General features: G+C 45.4%; 1 protein-coding gene across 5 annotated transcripts in view; it reads left to right on the forward strand.

Moving 5' to 3' along the window:
* Window positions 1-3376: 3376 nt before the first annotated feature.
* The window catches only part of RAD54L2 (RAD54 like 2), a 64201-nt gene continuing 41295 nt past the window's right edge, over window positions 3377-26282 (forward strand). The window contains exons 1-2 of one of the 5 annotated variants that reach the window (XM_068252983.1): window positions 3377-3510; window positions 13791-13998. In XM_068252983.1, the coding sequence (XP_068109084.1) occupies window positions 13851-13998 (148 nt within the window). In that variant the 5' untranslated portion in view covers window positions 3377-3510; window positions 13791-13850. Of the gene's footprint in view, window positions 3511-9563; window positions 9762-13790; window positions 13999-26282 lie in introns of those variants that run through there. The other 4 variants (XM_068252984.1, XM_068252985.1, XM_068252982.1 and 1 more) reach the window with 4 other exon arrangements.

Here is a 26282-nt window from a genome sequence, read left to right on the forward strand (position 1 = left end):
AAAAAAAGTTTTCAAAAATACCTTATAGCTTTTGAGAAAATCGATGTTAAAGTCGGGTGGAATTTCCGGCGAAAATTTGCGCGATTTCCGGCAGAAATCCGCCTACCGCACTTGAATTGCCGATTTCGATGCGGAAATGCAATTTGCGATCGGAATTTCGGAAATTGCATTTCCGCGGAATCCGAATGAGCATCCCTAGAGCTGCGCAGCCGCACTCACGGCTATGCGGACTGCACAGCCGTGGCCAGCTCATGCCGCCATGTTTGTGGAGGCAAGAGAGTCCGACCCGGGCCGTGCAGTCGGGAGCCGACCCGGGGGGCTATTGAGCAGCGGGGACCCGGCAGAACGGCGCGGAGGGCGTCCTCCGTGCCTTCAAATATGATGCAGGTATTTAACTTTTTTTTTATTTGGCCTCGGAAGTCCTTTAAATGCCGAGCTGAAGTCTAGTAGCAGTACTCTAAGTACAGAAGGCGAAGAATTCTCTGCCTTCTTCACAAACAAGGTGTCTACCATCCGTGCCAGCATTACACCAACATCAATTGACCACTGGACTTTGCCTACTACAGTACCACCATGGCAAGTCTTTGACACTCTGAGTGAAGAAGATTTTGGAATTCTTATTCAAAGTCTCCGCCCCACTACCTGCGACCTGGATCCTGGCCCAACTGGATCCTTAAAGAGAATCTGTATTGTTAAAATCGCACAAAATTAAACATACCAGTGCGTTAGGGGACATCTCCTATTACCCTCTGACACCATTTCGCCGCTCATCGCCGCATTAAAAGTGGTTAAAAACAGTTTTAAAAAGTTTGTTTATAAACAAACAAAATGGCCACCAAAACAGGAAGTAGGTTGATGTACAGTATGTCCACACATAGAAAATACATCCATACACAAGCAGGCTGTATACAGCCTTCCTTTTGAATCTCAAGAGATCATTTGTGTTTCTTTCCCTGTGTTCTCATTCACTGAAGTTTCAGGCTGCTCGTTTCTTCCTGCAAACAGCTTTGCCCTTGTCTGTAATTCTTCAGTATGTGAAAGCCCAGCCAGCTCAGAGGACGATTTATCCAACTTGTAAAAGTTAAGAGAGAAGAGAGAAGCTGCTCTAATCCGAAATAACACACAGGCAGTGTGCATAGAGGGGCCTGGAAGGGGGAGTTCATAGCAGAACCACAACACTGAAGAACTTGGCAGCCTTCCAGACACAGGCCGACAAGTCTGACAGGGGAAAGATACATTGATTTATTACAGAGACAGTGATAGTATAAAGTGCTGCAGTAAGCCAGAACACATTAGAATAGCTTTTTGAACTTGTAGGATGATAAAAAACCGGATGCAATTTTTGTTACGGAGTCTCTTTAATGCAGTGCCCAGAGCTGATCAGGCCAGCACTTCACAAAATCACTCAGTGCTCCTTGCAAAGTGGACTTTTCCCAGAAGAACTAAAGAAAGCAATCATAAAACCCCTCTTGAAGAAACCATCACTAGATCCTGATTCTGTAACCAACTACAGACCTGTGGCGAACTTACCATTCCTATCAAAAGTTTATCGAGAAAGTAGTCGCCAACCAGCTGGAAGACAGGCTTACAGATAACAACATCTTTGATACTTTTCAGTCAGGATTCAGGAAAAGGCACAGCACTGAAACGGCATTAGTCCGAGTAATGAATGATCTACTTACTGCAAGGGACAAGGGTGATTGCTCAATTTTGATTCTTCTTGACTTGCCTGCAGCATTTGATACTGTGGATCATGAAATACTAATCCAGCGACTGAAGAATTACTGTGGCCTAAGGGGTACTGTTCTTAGCTGGTTTCAGACCTTCCTATCTGGCAGGACACAGCAAGTATGTCTGGGCACACACTACTCTAATCCAGTGCCACTACCCTATGGAGTTCCACAGGGTTCTGTACAATCACCATTACTCTTTGCAGTCTACATGCTCCCACTGGGCAAAATAATCCAGAACTATGGCCTAGGATACCATTGTTATGCAGATGACACACAACTGTATCTGTCCTTCAAACCTGGCACCCAAGACCCATCAGCATCCATAAATGCGTGTCTAGTGGATTTACAAAATTGGATGAACACCAGCTGGCTGAGGCTGAACTCTGACAAAACAGAGGTGTTGGTGGTAGGTGGTCCACACATGATGGATAAAGTTCAAAACGCTCACCACCTCAAACTAGCAATTGGGGGAGATACTGTACAGTATAAAGACTCTGTGCGAAACCTTGGGGTGATCCTGGATGGAAATCTAAAACTCAAACAGCAGATATCAGCTGTCGTCAAGTCTTCATTCTTCCATCTAAGAAATATAGCGAAAATCAAACACCTTATCCCAGCTGAAGACCTACCTGCCCTGGTTCATGCATTTGTATCCTCCCGCCTAGACTACTGCAACGCCGTTCATCGGATCTACAGAAAAGGTTCTGCGCCCCTTACAGCTAGTACAGAATGCTGCAGCCAGACTCCTAGCCAATGCCCCCCGCAGCTCACACATCACCCCAGTACTGCAAACTCTTCCCTGGTTGCCAGTAAAATGGAGAATCAATTTTAAGATCTGCCTGCTGACATTCAAGGCTCTACACCACATGGGACCCAAATACATAGCGGATCTATTGGAACTTTATGCCCCTCCACGCACCCTCCGCTCTGCCAACAAGATGAAGCTGATTATTCCCAGGATACACTTAACATTTGGTGCTCGGGCCTTTTCCTACGCAGCCCCTACTCTATGGAACTCACTTCCACAATCAGTACGAGAGGCTCCTTCTCTGGACAGCTTTAAAAAAAGGCTAAAAACTCACCTCTTTTCCCTAGCCTTTGAGACTGCATAATGCAGGGTCACAGCGCTTTGAGTCCCCAGGGAGAAAAGCGCTATATAAATATTATTATTATTATTATTATTCTGGCCAACGCATCCTTCCTGTCCAGATGGTTGTAGATGAATTCCAGTCAGATGTTTAGAGCATCATCAGTGGACCTATTTGCCCTGTAGGCGAACTGGAGTGGGTCTGGTAGGGGCAAGGTGGATAGCTTGAGGATGGATAAGACCACTCTCTCTAGGGACTTCATGATGACAGACATCAGGGCCACAGGCCTGTAGTTGTTGAGGTTGGATATACCTTGTTTCTTAGGAATAGGATTGATGGTAGACCTCTTGAATGAACAATCCAATCAAAAAATGTCTGAGTACTGACATTAACAGAGGGTTTAAATTGTGGAACAAGATTCATGACACCTTATTCAACATGATTGACTTGGCTTCATGATCTTCAGAAGCCTGCTGAATTTCATGTATAGTTGCACAAGCTCACTGGCTCGTCTGCTGATCACCTGACACCTAACAGCTAAACAGTAACCAGCACAACTGTCATCTTCGTGTTTACTATTTACCTGCATCAGTGTTTTACTTCAGCTAACATCTGGAAATATGCCTGAAGAAGGGGACTGGATCCCAGAAAGCTTGCATCATTTAACTTTATCAGTTAGCCATTAAAAGGTATTATTTGTTTTTTTTTCTACCTACAGGACAGAAGGAAAACATAGAGAAATGCACCCTTGTATATATTTAGAGAGTTTAGCCTAATTCCCCCTCATCTGTGTCTGATCACTAGTTGTAATTTGATCTCTTCCCTCTGTTAGCTGACTGCCATGGCAGATAAGCTCATTTGAAAGCACAGGATGTTAATAATAGGTCTGCTTCCATGAAAGCAGAAATTAGACACACTGCAGATTTATTGTAGGATTTGTATCAGCTGTAACAAAGAAATGTTTTCCTTTAAATGGTATTATGCTGTTGCTTATCTTTTAAAGGAAGTTCAGAGTTCAGGCCTGCTTTAAACTTGCAGAAAGCTTAAAATGCAGTAGTTGTGAATATTCTGGGGATAGCATAAATATAGACTTACTGGACCATATGACTTTTTTTTCTGAGTTATCTCCTAGAAAATAATTTTCATCTTCTCTTTAGTGAAAAAGTACCCAAAAGTTGGTGAAAAGGTACTAAAAAAATTATTTTGAGTATTTTCTTGCTTCCTGGTGGTTTAACCGGTTCAGCACCGCAGTCCGGAAATCTCATGCATCCGAACAACGTTCACCTCCCATTCATTCGCCTATAACTTTATTGCTACTTATCACAATGAACTGATCTATATCTTGTTTTTTCCGCCACTAATTAGGCTTTCTTTAGGTAGTACATTTTGCTAAGAATTATTTTTTTCTAAATCTATTTTAACCACTTGAGGACCCACCCTTTACCCCCCCCCCCCCCCCCCTTAAGGACCAGCGTTATTTTTTGTGATCTGTACTGGGTGGGCTCTGCAGCCCCCAGCACAGATCAGCTGGCACACAGAGCGATCAGATCGCCCCCCTTTTTTCCCCCCTATGGGGATGATGTGCAGGGGGGGGTCTGATCGCTTCTCCTGTCTGGCATGTTGCGGGGGGGGGCACCTCAAAGCCCCCCTCCGCGGCGAAATTCCCCCCTCCCTCTCCTATCTGCTCATCCCCGGTGATCGGGACTGCACAGGACGCTATCCGTCCTGTGCAGCCAGTGACAGGCTGTCCCCTGTCACATGGCGGCGATCCCCGGCCGCTGATTGGCCGGGGATCGCCGATCTGCCTTACAGCGCTGCTGCGCAGCAGCGCCGTACAATGTAAACAAAGCGGATTATTTCCGCTTGTGTTTACATTTAGCCTGCGAGCCGCGATCGGCGGCCCGCAGGCTATTCACGGAGCCCCCCGCCGTGAATTGACAGGAAGCAGCCACTCTCGTGAGCGGCTGCTTCCTGATTAATCAGCCTGCAGCTGGCGACGCAATACTGCGTCGCTGGTCCTGCAGCTGCCACTTTGCCGACGCGCGGTATGAGTGCGCGGTCGGCAAGTGGTTAACAGGAAGATTAAGAAAGAAATGAAAAAAATTCATTATTTCTCAGTTTTTGGCCATATAAATTAAAATAATATAATAACATATTCTCTTGACATGCATATTTAAAAAGTTCAGACCCTTGGGTAACTATTTATGTTGTTTTTGGTTTTTTTTAATTGTATTTTTTATTTTATTTTTTAATAAAAAAAAGTGTATGTGGGTAATTTTTGGTGTGGGAGGGAAACTGCTAATTTTAAATGTAAAATAATATTTTTTTTTATTAAAAATGTATGTTGGTGCAGTTTACTATTTGGCCACAGTGAAAAAAGTCCTGGATACGAACGATCTCGCATCCAGGAACTAAAATGCTGGGGAGAAGTTTCCTGGGGGCAGAAATACCGCGCTCTCTGGAGATTTCTCGGTATTTCTGCGGGGAAGTTAGATCGGTGAATGGGAATTATATTCCCATTCACTGATCGGGGGCTAGCGGCGGGCAGCGGGAGCGCGCGCGGGGGAAGCTCGTCCAGATAGGCCGAACTGGTTAAAATACATTTTATGCCAAAGTGTGAACATGTCACCTAGGAGAAAACTCAGGAGAATGAAAGAAAGAAAAGTTTAAAAAAAATTAAATTAAACACTTCCTGGTAAATCAGGAGTGTGTTTTAAAAGTTAAATTGCAGACACCATACACCTTCAATAAAGAAATAAAATTAATCCCTTTGAAAGAACACAGACCAATTTGACCCCCTTCCATGTAGTATGAGAGCCGTACTCTACACAGTCTATTCTATGGAGCTGAACTCCCCATCAGAAAAAAAATCTTTGCAAGATGCTGCACACATGCAACAGATCAGAATCTGCAAAAGATCAGTTCACTGCAAAATGCATTCAAAGGGTATCATTCATAAAAGTGTTGTCTGTAATGAGAATCAGTGCGGGAAAACACCGCTATCGGTATTTTAGACTTCTGTGTGGTCATTCATGAAAAAGTGCACAGTTGCGATAGCAGTGCGGAGATTCCCCGAACTAGGCTGGCTAGTTGATGCATTTCTCCGTGTTCCGCTGTACTGCAGCTGCCTGGGAGGTCTGTGTCTCCATTAACTCAGCATGGTTCTCGCCACATCCAAGGGAGCGGTATTTCCCGTCCTCATACCGCTTGCGGTAATATTTATGAATTGACATTTTGTTACATTTTTTACGATAATCACCGCACAAGGCGATGATTTATCGCTCTGCTCGGTAATGTCAGCTTTTCACGCGGAAAGAGACTATGAATGGAGATTTTGCTATGTGCTCGGTAAAGTCGGCTGTTTTCAGCATTTCCGCATGCGGAAATGCTTTATGAATGATAGCCATAGTCTATGATATCTGCACATCCTCATACACGCCTTATTTAATGGACCTTCATCTGCAGATCAGATCCACCAGGATGGATCTTCAGATCTGCAGATAATTGTCTGATCTGCAGATGAAGGTCCATTAAACAAGGTGTGTATGAGATCTGCAGTTATCATAGGCTATGAATGCAATTTGCAGGAACTGATCTTTTGCAGATACTGATGTTTTACATGTGTACAGCATCTTTGTGTACAGCTTCTTCCAAAGATTTTTTTATCTGATGGGGAGTTCAGCTCAATAGAATAGACTGTGTAGGATTGCTCTCATACTACATGGAAGCAGGTAAAATTGGTCTGTGATCTTTACTTTTCCAAAGACTTTTATCTGATGTGTGAACCCACTTTTAGTAACATACTGCTAGTGGGTTCCAGGCCTTTCAAGGCTTGGGACAATTCTGTATCTTACAAAGCTTGGGCCTGGTCACTAAATAAATGTATTCACCCACTAAAATGTAGTTACACTGATGTTATGCCTAATCTCTAAAGAAGAACCACCACCAACAACAACAAAACATTTATAAGGCACTTTTCTCCCATAGGACCCGAAGCACATAAGCTTGTCTCAGATCAGTACATAGTGGAGCGTACAGGAGGAAATTTTATGTGGTCATAAATGCCGGACTAAACAGGTGGCTTTTCAGTTTTGATTTAAACGTGTCCAGGGTTGGAGCTAAGGATTGAACTTCATTCCAATCAGTAGTTCATACCCCTTTTCCCATGAGAAATATTTACCTTTTTTTTAATAGATCATCAAGGGGGTGTATGTCTGATATTGTGGTGAAACCCCTCCCCCAGTGTGATGTCATGACCATGGTCCTGACAGGTTACGGTCTATGAACCTCATTGCATTGTAGAAAATACAAGCAAGCAGTATCTCCCTCTGTGCATAGAACTCTCAGTAATGTACATTGCGTACAGATCACTTGGCAGGACCTATAATAAATCTCAGAATGTAAATCAGGGAGAGGAAGATTTTACAATGGCAAACAGTGACTAAATTAATGAATATTGTAAAACATAAGCAATTATTATTATGTTATTTTCACTATAGTTCCTCCTTAGGCCCCTGAATTTACCACCTGTCAGATGCTCCCGAGCTGCCACCAGGGTGCATATAATCGTATCCAAAAACTACGAGCGTTTAGTTCAGACGTCCGTAGAAAAGGGGCTTTAGGGTTCTTACACAGTGGGACGTTGCGTTGCCGGGGGACGTTAAGGTCGGATAACGTTCCCCAACACAACGCATGGTGGTGCTAAAGGTGGACGCTACATACGCGGCTCTTGGTGCGCCGTTTTCGTTCGATAGAACCGGCAATGATTCATATGAATCATTGCTAGCAGGCAGAAACCGAGAATGATTCATATGAATCATTGCTAGCAGGCAGATAATGACTCATATGAATCATTGCTAGCAGGAAGAGAACCGGCATTGCAGTGCAGTGAATATTAATTAGCCATGTGGCTAGGCAAAATAGCGGACTCTCCCCTCCTCCTCACAAAAAAGATAAAACAACATTACTGAGCATGTGCAGTCTAACGCAGCTAAAACCACCTATAACGCACAACATGCAGCACTTTCTAAATATTGCTACACGTTACACACAAAGCAATGTGTGCACTGTGAATGTCGCACAGACTTTGCATTGCTGTGCGTTAGTCTGCGTTGGAACATTTTCTAATGTGCGACTTTAACGTCGCACTGTAAAAGAGGCCTTAAAGTGTACCTGTAAGAAAGAAAAGTGCCCAAAGGGGTAGTCTCCTCTATAGAGGGAAGCCTCTGGATCCCCATCCTCCACCCGGGGTTTGTTCCAGTGCTATCCCCAAGGGTTTGTTGCCTTGCTTGCACATGTGCAGTAGCATGTACCCAATTAGATTCAGCGGAAAAAGCGAAGCCCAATTGTGTCCATGCTACTGTGCATTTGCAAGCCTTTTGTGCCTGCACAGTAGCACATACATGATTGGGCTTTGCTTTTTCCACCAAAGCCTGAGCAGGTCCATGCTACTGAGGTTCGGGGGTCTCAGCGGTGGAATGGCCTGGCAGAGGACAGTGGAACTCTATGGAGGATCCAGAGCGTTCCTGGCACTAGTCTAGTTTAGGGAACCCAGCAGGAATCTTCATAGGGAACAGTTCTCCATTCACAGCACCCTCTACAGCACAAAGCTTTGTGTTTGGCTGAATAGTGTGGGCATAGTTTACTACATCTGAAACCTAGCAGTTCGAGAGGGTGCTGTCCACCCAATCCCAATAATGGATTTTCCCTATGAGGTTTCCTGCTGGGTCCCCTAAACTAGACTAGCTCCGACTTCCCTTTCCCAAGGAAAGTATCCCATTTTTTTTGCTACTAACTCCTCACAGGTTAACTTTAATTGTCCTAAATGTTATGCCCAATTTCTAACTTATCTTCAGAAGTGATGGATTAGGGCCGTTTTCCATTAAAAGACTCAATCATGCTGCAATGCGATTGCAATTTTTCACGGATGTATGGCACAACTGCGTTTGCAATTTCCGAATGGAAAAAAAAATTGTACTGGAGGCAAATCATGCAAAAAATGCAGCAGGCACGATTGCGATCAGGGAAAAACGCATCGCAAATGCAGCGCAATAATAGAAACATCGCTACACGGTTTTTTTATTAGTTCAAAGTATACCTAGTGTTTTGCGATCCTGTCTCAAAATGCATGTAGTGGGAAACATGGCGGCACGGTGGCGTGATGGTTAGCGCTCATTTGCCAGCGCTGGGTCCCTGGTTCGAATCCCAGCCAGGTCAACATCTGCAAGGAGTTAGTATGTTCTCCCTGTGTCTGTGTGGGTTTCCTCCAGGAACTTTGGTTTCCTCTCACATCCCAAAAACATACAGATAAGTTAAAGAGAACCCGAGGTGGGATTTAATTATGTTAGTGGGGCACAGAGGCTGGTTGTGCACACTAACACCAGCCTCTGTTGCCCCATGGTGTGCCCCCAGGACCCCCCTGCGCGCTGCTATACCCTCCGCCGTGCTAGCGACACACAGCGTGTCGCCAGCACAATGTTTACCTATGCCGTGTCTGTTAGCGATACGCTGTGTGTGTGTACCTTGGTGTCGGGTCGGGACGCCTATCTGGGAGTGGGTGGGGATCTCTCTGGTTTAGGGGGCACCAGGTCTCTGGGTTTCGGGCCGTCACGAAGGGTCTTTTGTGTAGGGGGAGCTGTGATGTGATCTTCCCGCGCAATTTGCTTGAGATCTGTATCCACCTCTGCAGGCGGAACCTTAGCGTCAGGCCGGAACGCTGTGCGAGGGCGAATTTCCCGGAGGGGTGGGGCAGAACGTACTAGGCCTGCAGGGAGGTGGAGAGACCGGAAGTGGATCCCGGGAGAGACGAGGAGACACTGGACTACACCGCGACAGGTCCGGGTGAGCAGGTGTTCCGACGTGACCGGAGGAGAAGTAGACCTATCTATACAGAATCATCAGTGCGCCACGTGTAAGGGGACCTGTCTGTTGGAGGAACAGTGTATGTTGGGGGAGGGGAGAGAAGAGGACCTGTCTATTGGGGGAGCGGGTGCTATCCCTGCCTGCTTGGCAAATAGGATGACCTGTCTATACGGCAGAATGGAGATGTGTGTCTGGGGGATGAAGGTCTACCGGTACATTGAGGGAAATGGACCTGCCTGTGTAAGATCCGTAAGAGGACCTGTCTTATGAGTGCTATGAATAGGTAGATAGAGGATGGCTTGTCATCTTAGAGGATCTGTCTGCGTGGGGATTATGGCAGGGGTTGTGGGACAGTGGACTTGGCTTCAGAGAATCATTCTTCCATTGTGTGAAAGATCATCAGGCTAAGTGTGTGGGGGAGGGGTATTGTGAATAATAGAGAAGGAACCCCATGTATGACATAAGTCTGTATGATAAGGACAAGGTCATCATATTGTTTTGGGATGGATGTGACTGTATTGAGTGGATTGTTACCCGCTTCCGCACCATCTTCCTCTTCTGCTCTGTATGGGTACCACTAGGCTCAGTCTTTGGACCCACTCTTCTTCATCCGCATCGCTGATCGACTGTTGTTAGTATTTGTAAATGGGTGATTGACTTCCCTTCACCCTTAGAATTTTGGTATTTATGCTTGCAAAAGGACCTGTCTTAATACCTTAATTGTGTTAAATGGCCACTATAACCATATGTATATGTCCAGTGGAGCAAACTGATTTATGGCCACAGCTTTATTTTTTTTATAATTTCTTTACTGGTATGACATCTTTTACTGTCTGCAAAATTAAGAGATGCATTCCCCCACGTACTAATATACAGAAGTCGAAAGGCACCCAATGGCGACAATGTGTGCTCTGCCAAAAAGACTCCGTAGTCCTTCGGAGTCAATGTATGCAAAAAGAGGAACTGGCAGCACCATGTTAGCGTATTCATGCTTTTTATTGATAAAACATTAAAAGAATAGCCACCAGCGACAGTTTTGGGTATTGACCTCCTCTTGTCACGCTGTTTTAGGCTCTCCCTTTGCTATCTGCAAACAATGAGTTGTATACCCCCACGTACTTATATACAGAAGTAAAGCTGTTCTGACTACTGTAGAAACGAAAAGAAATCAAATTGTATATAAAGCTGATAATTTTGTGATTACGTAACCATGTCTTAATACATCAATCCACTTAAAATAAACAATCTTGAGCCTGATGCAATGTAGCCCTACCTGCTCGACTGGATCCCCATGGGTTACAGATATATATATATATATATATATATATGTATGTATGTATGTATGTATGTGTGTGTGTGTTTGAAACCTGCCTCTCTGGGTGATTTTATACTACATTCAGTGTAACAGTATGGACCTGCTGCCATCTGACTGATCTGCTTTCATCAGATTGCCCCATCCCCAGAATATAATAGAAATGTTGTTTGGCATGTCGAAGCAAAATTTTTGCCTCTGTGAGCAGCATGATGTACGGCAGCGTTCACAGTGACCGTTGTAATGTATCGCAAAAGCTATGCTTGCTTTGCGTCGGGTACAGCGAAGCACTTCACTTTTACTGATAATGCGCGCTGGCCATTACACTGCAACATTGGGAACATGGCCTTAGTGAAGGAAGAGATTGCTGGGTATGTGACCAAGTTTAAGCTACATACAGATGTTAGGTTAGTGTTTTGACTTCTCCCTTGTTTGATTGTTTTGAGCGACATTTTACTAACCAGCAGAAAACAGTCAGCACACTCCACTATGTCAACCAGAGTGAAGAATTCCATATACATTTACGTTAGACAATTGTTTCGGGGTACTGACTATCGACTACTGTATTGTTTGTGTAGCAGCCTGTTCTGTCCTGCGTAGAGGGGAGATATAAGGACAAGCAAGAGGTGTCTTCCTGCAGGTTGCAGCAGGAACTGGAATGACAGTGAGATCACTGAAGAACCAGCTGGCATTTGGGGACACTAGAATTTTAATTGCCTGAAATGATAGTTTGTGTCGTCCTCTTGGGTACAAATCTAGCACAAGAATGGGTTTCCACTCTTCGTAGGACAGAATGAGCCTGCTTGGCAGAGGGTTGAGCTTTGTGCCTACAACGATCATTTCAGGTGACAAAACTCTTTCACTTTTGATCGTATGTGACCCAATGCACATGTAGGCTTTGATTGGTGTTATTTGCCTTCTTAAAACAGAAGGTACTTGCGATAATTCAGCTAATTCTGTGGTTACCCACAATGCACCACTACTGAATATGCAAATTCTCTTTATGCCCCTCAAGCCAGGCTTGCATCCAGAACTGCTGGTATATAGCACACCTATAGCTTTAAACTTTACAGAGCCACATCAACCCCACATGCAGATAGGCTGTTTCAGAGTTTTCGTCCTCCTCTTTACATGGCAGGGATTTATAGGGCTTTATGGAATAGGGCTTGGACCAGTACAACAGAGTAACCAAACAGATGTTCACTTAAAGAGACACTGAAGCGAAAAAAAATATATGATATAATGAATTGGTTGTGTACTATGAATAATTACTAGAAGATTAGCAGCAAAGAAAATATTCTCATATTTTTATTTTCAGGAATATAGTGTTTTTTCTAACATTGCATTATTCTATAATATGTGCAGATTACACAACACTCAGCATTCAAAATGAGTCTTTCAGAGCAGTCTGTGAAGTAATGACCTCTCCTCTAGCAGAGGAAAAGTAAACAGTTCAATTACAGTTGAGATAATAAAAGTCAGATAACAGCCCTCTCCACGACTAAGTTAGTCGGAGAGCTTAATAGCTTTTTTGCATAGAGATAACAACTGGAGTTTCTCAACTCTTCCTGTACTGGAAACAATTAGACTGATGTATCTGATCTTAATGTTTTATTTCTTAGCTGTACTACACATACAAATCATAATATCATTTTTTTTTTCGCTTCAGTGTCTCTTTAAAGGAGTTATCAGGGAAATATTCAAAAAGAAGCTTTACTCACCTGGGGCTTTCTCCAGCTGCTAGCAGCCGACTATCCCACGCTGTCACCTCCGCTCCTCGCCACTGTCCCGGTCTCCGTGCTCGGTCCTGAAGTCGACCCGGAGGTCGTCCGCGCATGTGCGAACAGCCACTGTCAATCAAGCCCACGTTGTACGGGGCTTACCGCGCAGGCGTTCTGCACCTGCGCAGTAAGCCCCGTACAAAGTGGGCTTGATTGACAGTGGTTGTTCGCGCATGCGGATCGTGGACAACTTTCGGGGTCGGCTTCAGGACAGACCATGGAAACCGGGACAGCAGCTGGTAGCGGAAGTGACAGCGTGGGACAGTCAGATGCTAGGGGCTGGAGAAAGCCCCAGATGAGTAAAGCTTCTTTTTGAATATTTCCCTAACGCCTTTAAAGCTGAATTATCGCAAATACCTTCTATTTTAGGAAGGCAAATCGCAACAAGGATTGCTTTTTAGTGGGAGGGCTTTTTGGTCTCTTTTAGTCACCTGTACATTTCTAGTGGTTTTGTGTAACCCCAAGCTGTTTGGGTACTCTGATGTAGGCTTTGAATAATCGCGAACACCTTCTGTTTTAAGAAGGCAAACTTTTGTTTTGCGTAGCATTTTAGAAAGGGCTTTTAGGTCCTTTGTAGCCCCTTACACACCTTCAAGTCCTACTCCATAGAGCCATATTAATCCATGCCATGCCCTGATGAGAATCAACCAGTCCGAAACAGTCTGTATACATGTTGGATTATTGTGGCTCTGTACGATTAACAGACTGACACATCATTGCACTTCAGCGGTACTGGAGGTGTTGTTAGCTTACAGGGACAACAAAGGATGATTTGCATATTCAGCAGTGATGCATTGTGGGAGACATATGCTCATTCCAACCTGAATAATTGCAAATACCTTATGTTGTATGAAGTCAAACCTTTGTTTTGCATACAATTCCATGTAAGTCTTATCATTTCTCTGCTAACATGTGCTACCTGTTTTCAGCAGTTGATGTGTTTGCATTTGTTGGTCATGTGACTCCATTATTGGCTCCTCCCTAACTCATCACACTAACTCTGTGTCTCCTGCAGCTCCAAGTCTCCCCAGGCAGAATGAGCAGGTAACGTGCGACTCCAGGAACTGATTTTGCCATGTCTGACACCTCTGCATCGGCAAGTGAGCCAGAGCTGGATCCACAGGAAGAGGATGAGGAGGAAGATGACGAGGATGAGGATGACGAAGATGAGCTGGATGAGGAAAATGATGGAGATGATGAGGAGGAGACAAACGATGAGAAACGTGAGTAGTGGCAATGGGTGTTTACTGAAATCCAGAGTGTCAACTAAATTGCTATGTGCATGTAAATTTCCAGGCTGAGTTGATCTCAACCAGAAAACACAGTTTACTTTCCATGACGTGATGAGGTTTCCTTGCTCTGCTACTGTGTGAACTGGTGAACATGCTGTCACTCAGCAGGATGTATTAGAGGGGTGGCCTAGACACTCAAGACCTGATTCAATGTTTTTGTGCCTTAGTTTCAGCCCCCAGCATACAAAAAAGTACTCATTGTCCTATGTTAACAAAGGGCAGTTTTACAAAGGCCATAGCGGTGCGATGCTCCGCCCAGATTGTACCACAACACTAAAAATTACATTCATATGACCCTGCGGCAGAGTGCGCCCAATGCGGCAGAGTGCGCCCACAGGGTTAGCGATGTCCCCCCGTAGGCCCATCCTTGGCCCAGTGACATACTTCCTGCTGGACAGGAAGTACGTCACTGGGGTTCCCCATCGTATTTGCATTGTTCCGCTCATGCGTGTTGCCTGGCCGCCACCAACAAAATTTCTGCGTTTCCAGTTGACTTTTATGCATTCCGATGTCGCTGCGGAAGTCTGACTGTTATATGCTGTTGACTTTGTGGCGGGTCGATGGCCAGTCAGGAACTTCCAACGCACCGGGGTAAGGTGCTAGGCCCCATAGACTTTCAATGATGTTGTTCCCCTGCGTGCAGAAAGGGTAACGCAACGCAATAAAACTGGCCTAGTGTAAAAGGGGCTTGAAGATTTTATACTTATTTACCTACTTTTTGGTACTTTTCACTTGCTAAACTGCTAGAGGGCTCAAACCCACTAGCAGCCTTTTCTAAGCGCTAGTGATTTGAAAATGCCCTTGCTAATGCAATGCTATGGGTGATTTTTATAAAATCACATCGCTTAAGTGGGATCACACCCATAGCATTACATTAGCAAGAGCGTTTCAAACCGCAAAGCGCCCAGAAAATCTTTTAGTGGGTTCAAGGCCGGGGAGGTATTTTGTAAATAAGATGAGAAAGCAGAATTTTTTTTTTATTGAATTAGGAACCCAAGCCTGGAGGAGGCTTTATGTGCATTATGCTGGGAATACACGGAGCGATCTGGTGGCTCGATTAGCCGCCGGATCGACTCCCGCTGCGTACCTGCGGCCGCCCGGATCGATTCCCGCTCGTCACCGCGGGCGCTTCCTTATCTTCTGCTCGATTTCCGCTATTGTCCGCCCGCGGGGATCGTGTGGGGAATCGATCTGCGCGGTGATCAGACCTGTCGGTAATTATCAATCGAGCCATCAGCGGCTCGATTGATAAGAAAAACTAACTGTGTATGCCCAGCGTTAGGGATTGGGTCAATGAGATGCAAATAATTGGTTGATGCTTGATTATACAAATGTGTTAATTCAAATGGAGCAATCTATTTCCACCTTGGTTTCATTTGATTGGTCCATTTTCAAGTTGCATGATTAATGTGCATGATTGTATAATTCTGCATCAGCTTGAAATTTGTGGCACTAGTATGGTTGAGTTGAGCCAGCATGAATGTCCATAGGGAAATTCTGCTAAAGGGTCACGCAAACTTCTAGGTAGTAAACTACACCCACATTATTCGGTCAAGTTATAGACTTTGCTGTGTGATTGGAGCACTGTTGTCTATGGACTTTCACACTGGCTCACCTCAACCATGTTGCCTAGCATTTTATTTTGCATCTCATTCACTATCCCAAGTGTTGATCATGTATACTAGATTTTCTAAAATGCTAACTACAGTACATAGGCTAATCATCTGTATGCCCTTCTTATTACATGATACCTTTGCAGGCTGTTGAAGTGTAATCCATTTACAGTATATAGTTCAGACTGTGAAAATGTTGGTAATAATTACCGCAGTGTCCTCTACCAGCACAGGAAAGTTAGATGGTGGATTGAGTATAGTCTTTAAATGGCAAGGAGGATTTCAGGAAAGGGGACTTAAAGGATACCTAAACCAAAAACTTGTTTTTCAAATAAACACATTTCCACCAAGCATACCTTCCCTCTTCTGTAATGAACTCAATTTTGCCAATGGGCAGTGGCTGGATCGGCATTAATGCATTAGTTTGGTGACATCATCCAAGATGGCGCCCAAACCGCTATCGCTTCCTGACCAGAGTACCTGACTAAGCATTACACTGGGTTGCACAGCCATGCGGGGGAAGGCAGGCGCATGTGCATAATTGATAAGGGGCTGGCAATTCGCACAGACAGGTTGAGCAAGTGACGCGTCACTGAAGGAGAGACGTGTTCGGCGCTAGAACCAGAGAAGGTCTGGTCGCAACTTCCTGCCTCAGATTGGCCGACTGGGTCAGTTGATGGGGCAGGACGGAGGCATTTGCAGAGGACGGGGTGAATTCAAAACTGCAGACACTGTGGTAAGTGACTGCTGAGCTCAAGGAACACTGGCATTTTACTAAATGTTACTGCTTAAATCGCTTTAGGTTCACTTTAAATGTATATTATAATGAGGGGGGGAAAATGAGTTTAACTTACCTGGGGCTTTTATCGACTCTCCGTAGACTGCCTGTGCCGGGATAAAACGATCCCCTGGTCCCCCTCCACGGCACATTTCTGGTATTTGCAACTTTAATGTCGCAAACCGATGCACCTTTGCGGCCCTGGCCGTGCGCGCGTCCAAGCTTTCGCTGACGTCACTGGGATCTTCCTGTGCAGTGCGTACTGCGCCTGCGCAGGAAGCTCCCGGTGACATGAGTCAGGCGCAGTAGCTTGCGACATTAAAGTGGCAAGTACCGGAAGCGAGCCGCGCTGGGGGACAAGAGGATGGTTTCCTCCTGGCGCATGCACAGGACGTTTGGGGGGGCAGTAGAAGCCCCAGGTAAGTTAACCACTTAATGACAAGCTGACTTATAAAAACGTCCTGCTAGAGCCTCTTAAAGAGACACTGAAGCGAGAATAATTCTCACGTGTGCCCCTGCTAAACCGCCTCTATCCCGCGGCTAAACGGGGGTCCCTTCACCCCCAACCCCCCCCCCCCCGCAAAATCAACGACCATGTTGGTCGTATATTTTGCTGCTCCTAGAGGCAGGGCTAACGGCTGCAGCCCTGCCTCTAGTCGCGTCTAACAGCGGCGCATCGTCGCCTCTCCCCCGCCCCTCTCAGTGAAGGAAGACTGAGAGGGGCGGGGGAGAGGCGGAGATACGCGCTGACAGACGTGCGTGGGGCAGGGCTGCGGCGGTTAGCCCTGCCCCAACCAGGAAAAGATCCCCGGCTGCTCGGAGGGGATTTGTGAGGTGAGGGACCCCCGTTTAGCGGCGCGATAGCGGCGGTTTAGCAGGGGCACACGTGCCCCTGCTAACTATGAGCTCTGAAGCGAGATTTATTCTCGCTTCAGAGTCTCTTTAATGGCTCCAGGACGTTTTTATAAGTCACAGTGCTGCTGCTGCTGTGCGCACATGAAAATAATGGGGAAAAAAAATAACCACCAAAGAGAAAAAACACCTTTATTTCCAAATCCCATATTGTCACCATACTTTGTACTAGAGACATAATTAAAATCTTGTGATTACCAGAACAAATAGGCAGATAAAATGTGTGGGTTTTATGCACAGTAGCAGTGTTTATATTAAAACTATAGGGGATGAAATTAGAGAGTGTGTTTTTTTTTTTTTTTTTCCCCCCCTTTAAAATGCATAGAAAATAAAGTAATTACTGAAAACAAATATCAACCCCAAATAGCCCAACTGGTGGTGAAAAAAAACAAGTTATAGATATTTTAATTGTGATTAGTAGTGATTAAGCGATTAGCAAATGAAAGGGATGAGCACTGAAAGGTGAAAATCGCTCTTGTTCGTTAAGGTAAAAATGCCTTTGGGGTGAAGTCGTTAAACTCACTTTTTTCCCCCTTATTACAGTATTCCTTTAAGTTATGTAGACAGGGGCAATATTTGTCATTTTGAATGATTGTTGTTAATTGCTATAGGAAGAATTGATGCAGACCCTGAGTAGCTTGTACTGTTGTATGGCGTGAATGGTCATAGGGAAGGTGCAGAGCATATCAGGAGAAAAGCCTAAAAGCTACATACACACTAGATTTTTTTTTTTTCATCCAAAACTACTATTCGTGATTGTTTTGGGTGCTTTTTGAGTATGAGTACAGGTTTGCCTTAAAGTTGGAAGCCTCCCCTTTAGCAATGGGTTAAATCATTCTGCCTACCACAGTTTCTGTTCCTGCTGTGAGCTGCAGTGAGAAACCACCTCCTTATTCTCCTCCTCCCCTCTCCATAGGACAGAATGAGTTGCTTGGCACAGAGCCAAGCCGCACATCACCCAAAGCGATCAGGAAAGGTAGTTTAGGGTTACGTTTGTCCTCTGTGTGTGTATACAGCTTTACATTGCAAAAGGAAGAAATCTTCCAGCAGCACAGATTGTTTCTGGAGAAGTGATTGTTGTCTTCTTGTCCCCCCACAAAATTGTTTTGATCTATTTCAGCGGACAGTGTACTGTCTGTACAAGCATATGCTTATGCTGGCTCTTTGGTTATTTACTGTTAAAGCCAATGGCTGGGACTGCTCATGCTACCGTTTCGACTAAACCTGCTGCTTGGCAGAGTGCCAGGGAAGCCTCTCCCTAGAAGGATCTCTGGAAACTATCACCTAAAGTGATCAGGAAGGATTATGTGGTAACAGAAATCATTGTGTATGTAGCTACAGGGCATGCTTTTCCCTTCTCACCATTGCTGCTCCATTGCCCCTCACTTGAAAAGTATTGTTCACAGCGGGAGCTTTGGGTGTTGTATCTTCCAGCAGCATTTTCTGTGGTTGTCTTTACACGAAGGGTGGGTCATCACCATACAGCATTGTGGCTGATGGAGGGAGGGAGACATTAGAGGCTGGGCAGATGGGTGGGGCATGCTTCCAATGCATCCTTTGCATAGGGAGCTGCAGGGAGACATTAGGGGTGGGCTTATGGGGGGGAGGTATGCTTCCATTGCATGCTCTGCACAGGGAGCTGCAGGGAGACATTAGGGGTGGGCTTATGGGGGGTGGGGCATGCTTCCAATGCATCCTCTGCATAGGGAGCTGCAGGGAGACATTAGGGGTGGGCTTAGGGGGCCGGGGGCATGTTTCCAATGCATGCTCTTCATGTACATTATTTTCGAATCAATAAATATCGGTGTTGCAAAAAGCATGCTAAACCGATTCATTTGACCAGTTTCGGAGCAAAAACTGTTGAAAGTGTCGATTGGACATGCTGGGAAATCCCGGGCTGATGTACTCGATCAGATGCGTTGCCTTAATGACGTGCGATATAACTAACAACTGTGACGGAACCCCTAGCCGCTCCCCCCCCCCCCCCCCCCCCCAAATGTTATATGCGTTCCCCAGTGCCCGTGCATTAAAATCTCACCTGTCCGCCGCCAGCACGAGTCCACCAGCTCTTTTTCCACACATGCCCCATTTGCTATGCGTAGCAGTCACGTGAGTCACGTCACGTGAAAAGAGCCGCTGGCAGCGGACCGTTGAGAGATTGCATGCTAGAATCGATCGGGAATCGGCCTGCAGTGTATGGTCAGCCAACAGATCTCTTTCTGATCAGATTAGAGCTCTGTGTCTTGATCTGTCTGCCCATACATTGCTGGGTGTATGGACACGTTTTAGATTTGTGAAGAAGTAGAGTGCCAGGAGTAGCATCCTTAATGTAAGACTAATCAGATGCCACCTCTATAGTTTATTTTTCAAAAGCTTAAAGAATGTATCGATTGAACAAGCTGGAAAAACTCGGGCCGGCATGGTCGATCAAAGGACACCTGAAGGGAGAAGCATATGGAAGCCGCCATATTTATTTCCTTTTGAACAATACCAGTTGCCTGGCTATCCAGCTGATCTTTCATGTGTCACTTGTCTGAATCACACACCTTAAACAAGCATGCAGCAAAATCTACTCAAAGTTGAATCAAACGTCTGATCTGCATGCTTGTTCAGGGTCTATGGCTAAGAGTATTAGAGGCAGAAGATCAGCAGGGCTGCCAGATAACTGGTATTGTTTAAAAGAAAATAAATATGGCAGCCTCCATATCCCTCTCACTTCAGGTTTCCTTTAGGCTAGTTACACACCAGGATGTTGCGTTTAGGGGACGTTATAGGGCACATAACGTGCCCCTAACGCAACGCCTGGTGCTCTCTGGTGTGGACGTGAGCCGCGTTGTGCAGCTCACTCTGGCGTCCGTGATGCGTACTCTTGGACGCATGCGGCATCACGTGGTCCCGCCCGGTCAATCGCCACACAGAGCGGCCGCTCCAGGAAGTAAACACTGCACGTCACTGAGTGCAGTGAATATTAATTAGCCATGTGCCCGGCCGCTCTCCCCTCCTCCCCAACATGACTGAGCATGTGCAAACAGTCTAACGTTGAACGCACAGCATGCAGCACTTTGCTGCGTTACAATGTAACGCAATGTGGGCAGTGTGAACAGCCCACTTGTGTTACATTGCTGTGCGTTGGGGGAGCGTTACAGGCTGCACTAACGTGCGCCTGTAACGTCCCTGTTCCTCCTTAAAGTGGGAGGAAACTCCATATTAACTGAAAAAATAAAATATAAATCCTCCAATAAGAAATTACTTATTTAGCCTAGCTATCCTTTTTGCTGGTTTCCATCTTTACTGTTTCTCTGTGATGCCAAAAGTGACATCACTTCTGCCCTTTTTTGTGCCCAATTTTCCCTCCCTGCTGCCATGGCTTACTGTCCCTCGACATAAACCTCACCTGGACAACAGGCTCAGGGCTCTTTTCCACTATGAAATCACAATCACGTTTCAATTTCCACCAATGCGATTGAGCTGCTATACTCAGTATAGTAGAACTCAATCGCATCCAAAATGCAGCAGGACGACGATTGTGCTTGGACCAAAATCGGATCGCACTAATGGAAATTGCTGCTGCAGTTTCCATTAGCTTAATGTACCTTGCATTTTGCAATTGGAATCAAATCGCAGGGTAGTGGAAAAAATTATTAGCATGTTTAGAAAAGCTTGACATTGTAGCTAAAGCCTTGTACGCAGCATGCAATTCCCAGCCAAGATTATTTCCAACAGGTCCAATCATTTTTCTAATTGATTTTCCGATCACTTCTATACAAAATGAATCAGTAAAACGATCGGAAATCAGATCTGACCTGTCGGAAAAGATCTGTTCAACCTGTCTATCTGATGGGAAATTGCATGTTGTGTACCAGCCATACAGGAAGAAAAACACTTACCACAAACGCACCAGACCTTTCCCAATTTCTGCATTTAGGCAAAGGCACCCAGACCAAGTAAAAAGAAATGGGGAACGTATGAGGACCTATTATAGGGGGAAAAGGGGTTTACATATATATTTGGGGCATTAGCTATTTTTTTGGCAATCTTTGTATTTTTGGATGTTACGACCTCCTGTAAGTGTGTGTGCTCAGTTAGGGAAAGCTTCTTTGTTCAGAGGCTAGTATAGTCGGTTTATTGCCCCTCCTGATTTGAAAGGCCATGCACTTTCAGCCTGCCATTGTGTCACTGAAGGTGTGAAAAGCTGTGCTTTGTTGAGGTCAACACAAACATTTGGTTGTGCATAATTGCATTGTTTGCTTGGAAGTGGCACAAAGCTAAGTACACACTTCCAGTAAAGGTGGCCATACATCGGCCAACTCGGATGTTGATTGACCATCAGATTTGATTATTATAATCGAATTGGATGAAAGTCTGTGCCACTAATGCTGGGCATACATGGTAGGATTCTTGCTTATCAATCGAGCCGCTGATGGCTCAATTGCCGGATCGATTCCCCGCTCGATCCCCGCAGGATAGCGGGGAATCGAGCATCCACGGGGACGAGCGGGAATCGATCCGGATACGGCGGAAGTCGATCCGGCGGCTAAACGAGTAAACATACTCGTGTATGCCCAGCATTAGTGCATGCCCGACCAACAATGCAACCAATTTCGTGATGAAAATTGTCGATCACGCATGCTGCAAGATGTTGGGGCGACTTGCTAGATCGGGTGTTTGGTGGGAAAGGCGTGCAATTTCGGGACATATGCGATGAAACCGTGCAAGGTATACATTACCTGTCTGCATGCTTCGCTTGTCCCTCCGCTGCTTCTGGGACTCTTCCTCTGCATACATGCACGCCCCACGTGGTTTCCGAGTAAGGGTGCGCGTGTGACATCATACAACCATCCACCACATATATGGGGGGGGGGGGGTAAAGTTTAAAGGGGACCTAAACTGAGAAGGATATGGATTTTTCCTTCTAAAATAATACCAGTTGCCTGACTCTCCTGCTGATCCTGTGTCTCTAATACCTTTAGCCACAGCCCCTCAACAAGCATGTAGATCAGGTTCTCTGACTGAAATCAGACTGGATTAGCTGCATGCTTGTTTCAGGTGTGTGCTACAGCCACTACTTCAGTGATCATCAGGACTGCCAAGCAACTGGTATTGTTTTAAAAGGAAATGTCCATATCCCTCTCAGTTAAGGTTCCCTTTAAGGTGGACTGGGTAAGGAGGGGAACAATGTGCTCCTTCGTTGGTGTTGCTTTCTGATCCAGGATGCGGGATCTCTGTGTGACTGTTTGACCTCTACACACGTTCTAGATTTTTGGCCAAGATGGCCACGAATGTCTGTTTCGCCGAGTTTAGTCTACAGTATACCAGGCTTTAGATCTCATTTTTGGTTGTTCTGACCAGGGCTTTGGAGTCGGAGTTGGAGTCAGTCAAGGAGTCTGAGTCGGGGCAATTTTGGGCACCCGGAGTCGGAGTTGGAGTCGTGGTTTCGTAAACTTCGGAGTCAGAGTCAGATGATTTTTGTACAAAATCCACAGCCCTGTTAAGTATTAGACTAAGAAGTCTGAGTCATTTTGGTTACCCGGAGTCGGAGTTGGAGTCGTGATTTCATAAACCGAGGAGTCGGAGTTGGAAGATTTTTGTACCGACTCCACAGCCCTGGTTCTGACATCTGCCCAGGTTACTTGTCTGCAATTCTTCCAACTCCAGGTTTTCCTGGTTATCTGCTGCACTCCATGGCAGAGCAAGCTTTTACCCATAGAAGCTAGTTGATCAGCCGTTGTCAAATCACTTTTGTGCTAGCCGTACAATGGAGCAGAAGGGTTAAAGAGGCGAACATTGCCACTGGCCAGCACTCCCGATCTCTTGGGGAGGCTGCTCTACACAAGCTAGATTCTCAGCAGAGATGGTCCAAACCGGCTACCTTGGCCAAGAACCATCTAGTGTGTGTAGTACAAGGATTAACCCTGTTGACATTGCGGCATGGTAACGCAATTCACATTCACAGTGTTGTCTGTTTTTACTTTCACCACATTCACTAATCTAAATAGGGCAGTGCACAAAATTGCCCAGCGCATTGAGAGGGAATGTCAAACCTGCTTGTCTGTACGGTTTCTGATATTGCTGTGCATCAGACCCTCTGGGAATCCCTCTGCCTCTAATACATTTAACCATAGACTCTGAACTAGCATGCAGATCAGATGTTCCACTGAAGTTTGACTTGTTTTGTTGCATGTTTGTTTCAGGTGGGTGATTCAGACACTGATGCAGCCAACAGGACTGCCAGGCAACTAGTATTGTTTAAAAGGAAATAAATATGGCAGTCTCCATATCCCTCTCACTTCAGGGGTCTTTTGAAGATTCAATAGCTTCCTGGTGTGGCAAAAAGATTTGATTTGATCAAAGTATCCATACCACTGCACACCAGTTTTCAATGGCACCACAGCATTGCTTTGTGCAGTGCAGCGCTATGGGCTGTCAATCCACCGCCGCGCCTACCTTACCCCCAGTTCAATCAAAATCTACTGTCCGATTGATAATTTTGTTCAATTCAGGCCAGAGATCTCTTGAAATTACGATCGGGCTGGCATGTTGCGGCATAGATTTCTACTAGATTTGTTCAGAGTGATTGAATTAGGGATCTGCTGGGATAATGAACGAGTGAGTGACCAGTTTAAGTCTGTGATCAGAGTATCTGCCCCAAATTTGCACCAGGTTTGGTTTTGGATTTATTTTGATAAATCTGCCCCCATGTGCAGTGTTTTGTGCCACATTGCATTATACGGAATGGGAATGAGCTACAAGTATTTGGTCAGGAGGGCCTTCGGCAACTATGCCCTGCCCTACAGGCTTCCATGACGCTGTGCAAATGTGTCACTAGTCTGCAGGCTAGCGATGTATATGTTGCTATGCAGAGGGGCAATTGAGCAGCTTTCTGTGAGCATTGCGGATCTTTAGGAGTTGTGGGGCGGCCACTGTACACATGCTGGTTTCACACTGGATTCTTGGCTTTTATCGGCCGTCACGGCAAAGTTCAATCTAGGGTTTGTACGCAGCTTAACACCTGATAGACATGATGCAACTTCCCACCTGATTGATGTCATATCAATAATTTCCCACATATCCAATCTGCTTCTGATTGATAATGGGATCGATTTTCAGATCGATGCACAAAATCCCCTTATCTGGAGCAGATTGGACATGTTTGGAATCGAATCGACCTGTCCATCTGATAGGAAGTCACATTGGCCTCAATTCACTAAGCTTATCTCCTGTCTTTAATAACTCTTCTAGAGTTGTTACCATGGTGATAAGGCATGTAGGCCTCAATTCACTAAGCTTATCTCCTGTCTTTAATAACTCTTCTAGAGTTGTTACCATGGTGATAAGGCATGTAGTATTCAGGAAACATTTTACCGCAGGCAAACCTAAAGTTAACTCTTCTGTCTTTAAGTTAACTCTTTAATCCTTAAAATAACTCCAGAGTTAAAGACAAGCTGGTTATTAACTGAGTGTGAAAATAACTACAGAGGAGGTAAATTAACTACAGAAGAGGTAACGTAAGGAATGAAGAGATAAGATAACTCTCTTACTGTGTGGAGGTAAGTTTTCTCTTGCCTTATCTCCAGCATGATCTTAGTGAATTGAGGCCAATGTCTGTACCAGCCTTAACCTCTTGACGACCAGCTAACTCCAATCGGCGTAAACTGGTCGTCTGCGGGTTACCATGGAAACGGCCGCTCCATGTCAGTTCACGGAGGGTGTCTCCGTGAACAGCCGGAGAGCCGCCGATCGCGGCTCGCCGGCAAAATGTTAACACGCGGGTAAGAAATCCCCGCTGTTTACATCATACGGCGCTGCTGCGCAGCAGCGCCGTAGGGCAGATCGGCGATCCCCGGCCTCTGATTGGCCGGGGATCGCCGGCATCTGATAGGCGGAAGCCTATCCTTCAATGCGCAGGACGGAACTCCGTCCTGCGCATTATGGAGGGAGGTAAGGAGGCAGAGGGCGGAAATGGCTGCGGAGGGGGGCTTTGAGGAGCCCCCCCCCCCTGCAAAATGCAGATGGCCGGCGGCGATCAGACCCCCCCGGCAGGACATCCCCCTAGTGGGGAAAAAAGGGGGGGAAGTCTGATCGCCCTGGCATAATACTGATCTGTGCTGCGGGCTGGAGAGCCCACGCAGCACAGATCAGGCAAATCACCCCTGGTCGGCAAGTGGTTAAAGGGCAACCGAGATGACATGATGAGATAGACGTGTATATACAGTGCCAAGCACACAAATAACTAGGCTGTGTTCCTTATTTTTTTTTTTTCCCTTCTTGACCTGAAAGAGTTAAAGAGGAACTCCAGTGAAAGTAATGTAATAAAAAAAAGTGCTTCATTTTTACCATAATTATGTATAAATGATTTAGTCAGTGTTTGCCCATTGTAAAATCTTTCCTCTCCCCGATTTACATTCTGACATTTATTACATGGTGACATTTTTACTGTGGGCAGGTTATGTAGCTGCTGCTAGCTGTTTTGGCTGTTAGACAGCTGTAAACAGCCAATTCCTGTCTGTGAACCTTGTTACATTGTAACAAACTGCCAAAAGTACCATGGTCCCAGAGCTTCTTGTGGGAGGGGTTTCAGCACAAAATCAGTCATACAGCGTCCCCTGATGGTCTGTTTGTGAAAAGCAATAGATTTTTCATGTAAAAGGGGGTATCAGCTACTGATTGGTATAACGTTCAATTCTTGGTTGGAGTTTCTCTTTAAACATCAGGTATGCAAGTGACAGTTTCTAACCAGGTTGGACTGGGTCAGACTATAGCATAACCCTCACTGATTAGTAATTACAGCCATAAAATACTTTCCGGTCAGTAAATGGCTACCTGGACCAGGAAATAGATAAAACAGGTCAGTAATTCATATATTTGAGCTCTTGCATACTTTAATAAAGTTGTCATTGAGCAGAGACAATGAA

Source organism: Hyperolius riggenbachi, chromosome 9 (assembly GCF_040937935.1).
Source record: "Hyperolius riggenbachi isolate aHypRig1 chromosome 9, aHypRig1.pri, whole genome shotgun sequence".
Taxonomy (NCBI): domain Eukaryota; kingdom Metazoa; phylum Chordata; class Amphibia; order Anura; family Hyperoliidae; genus Hyperolius; species Hyperolius riggenbachi.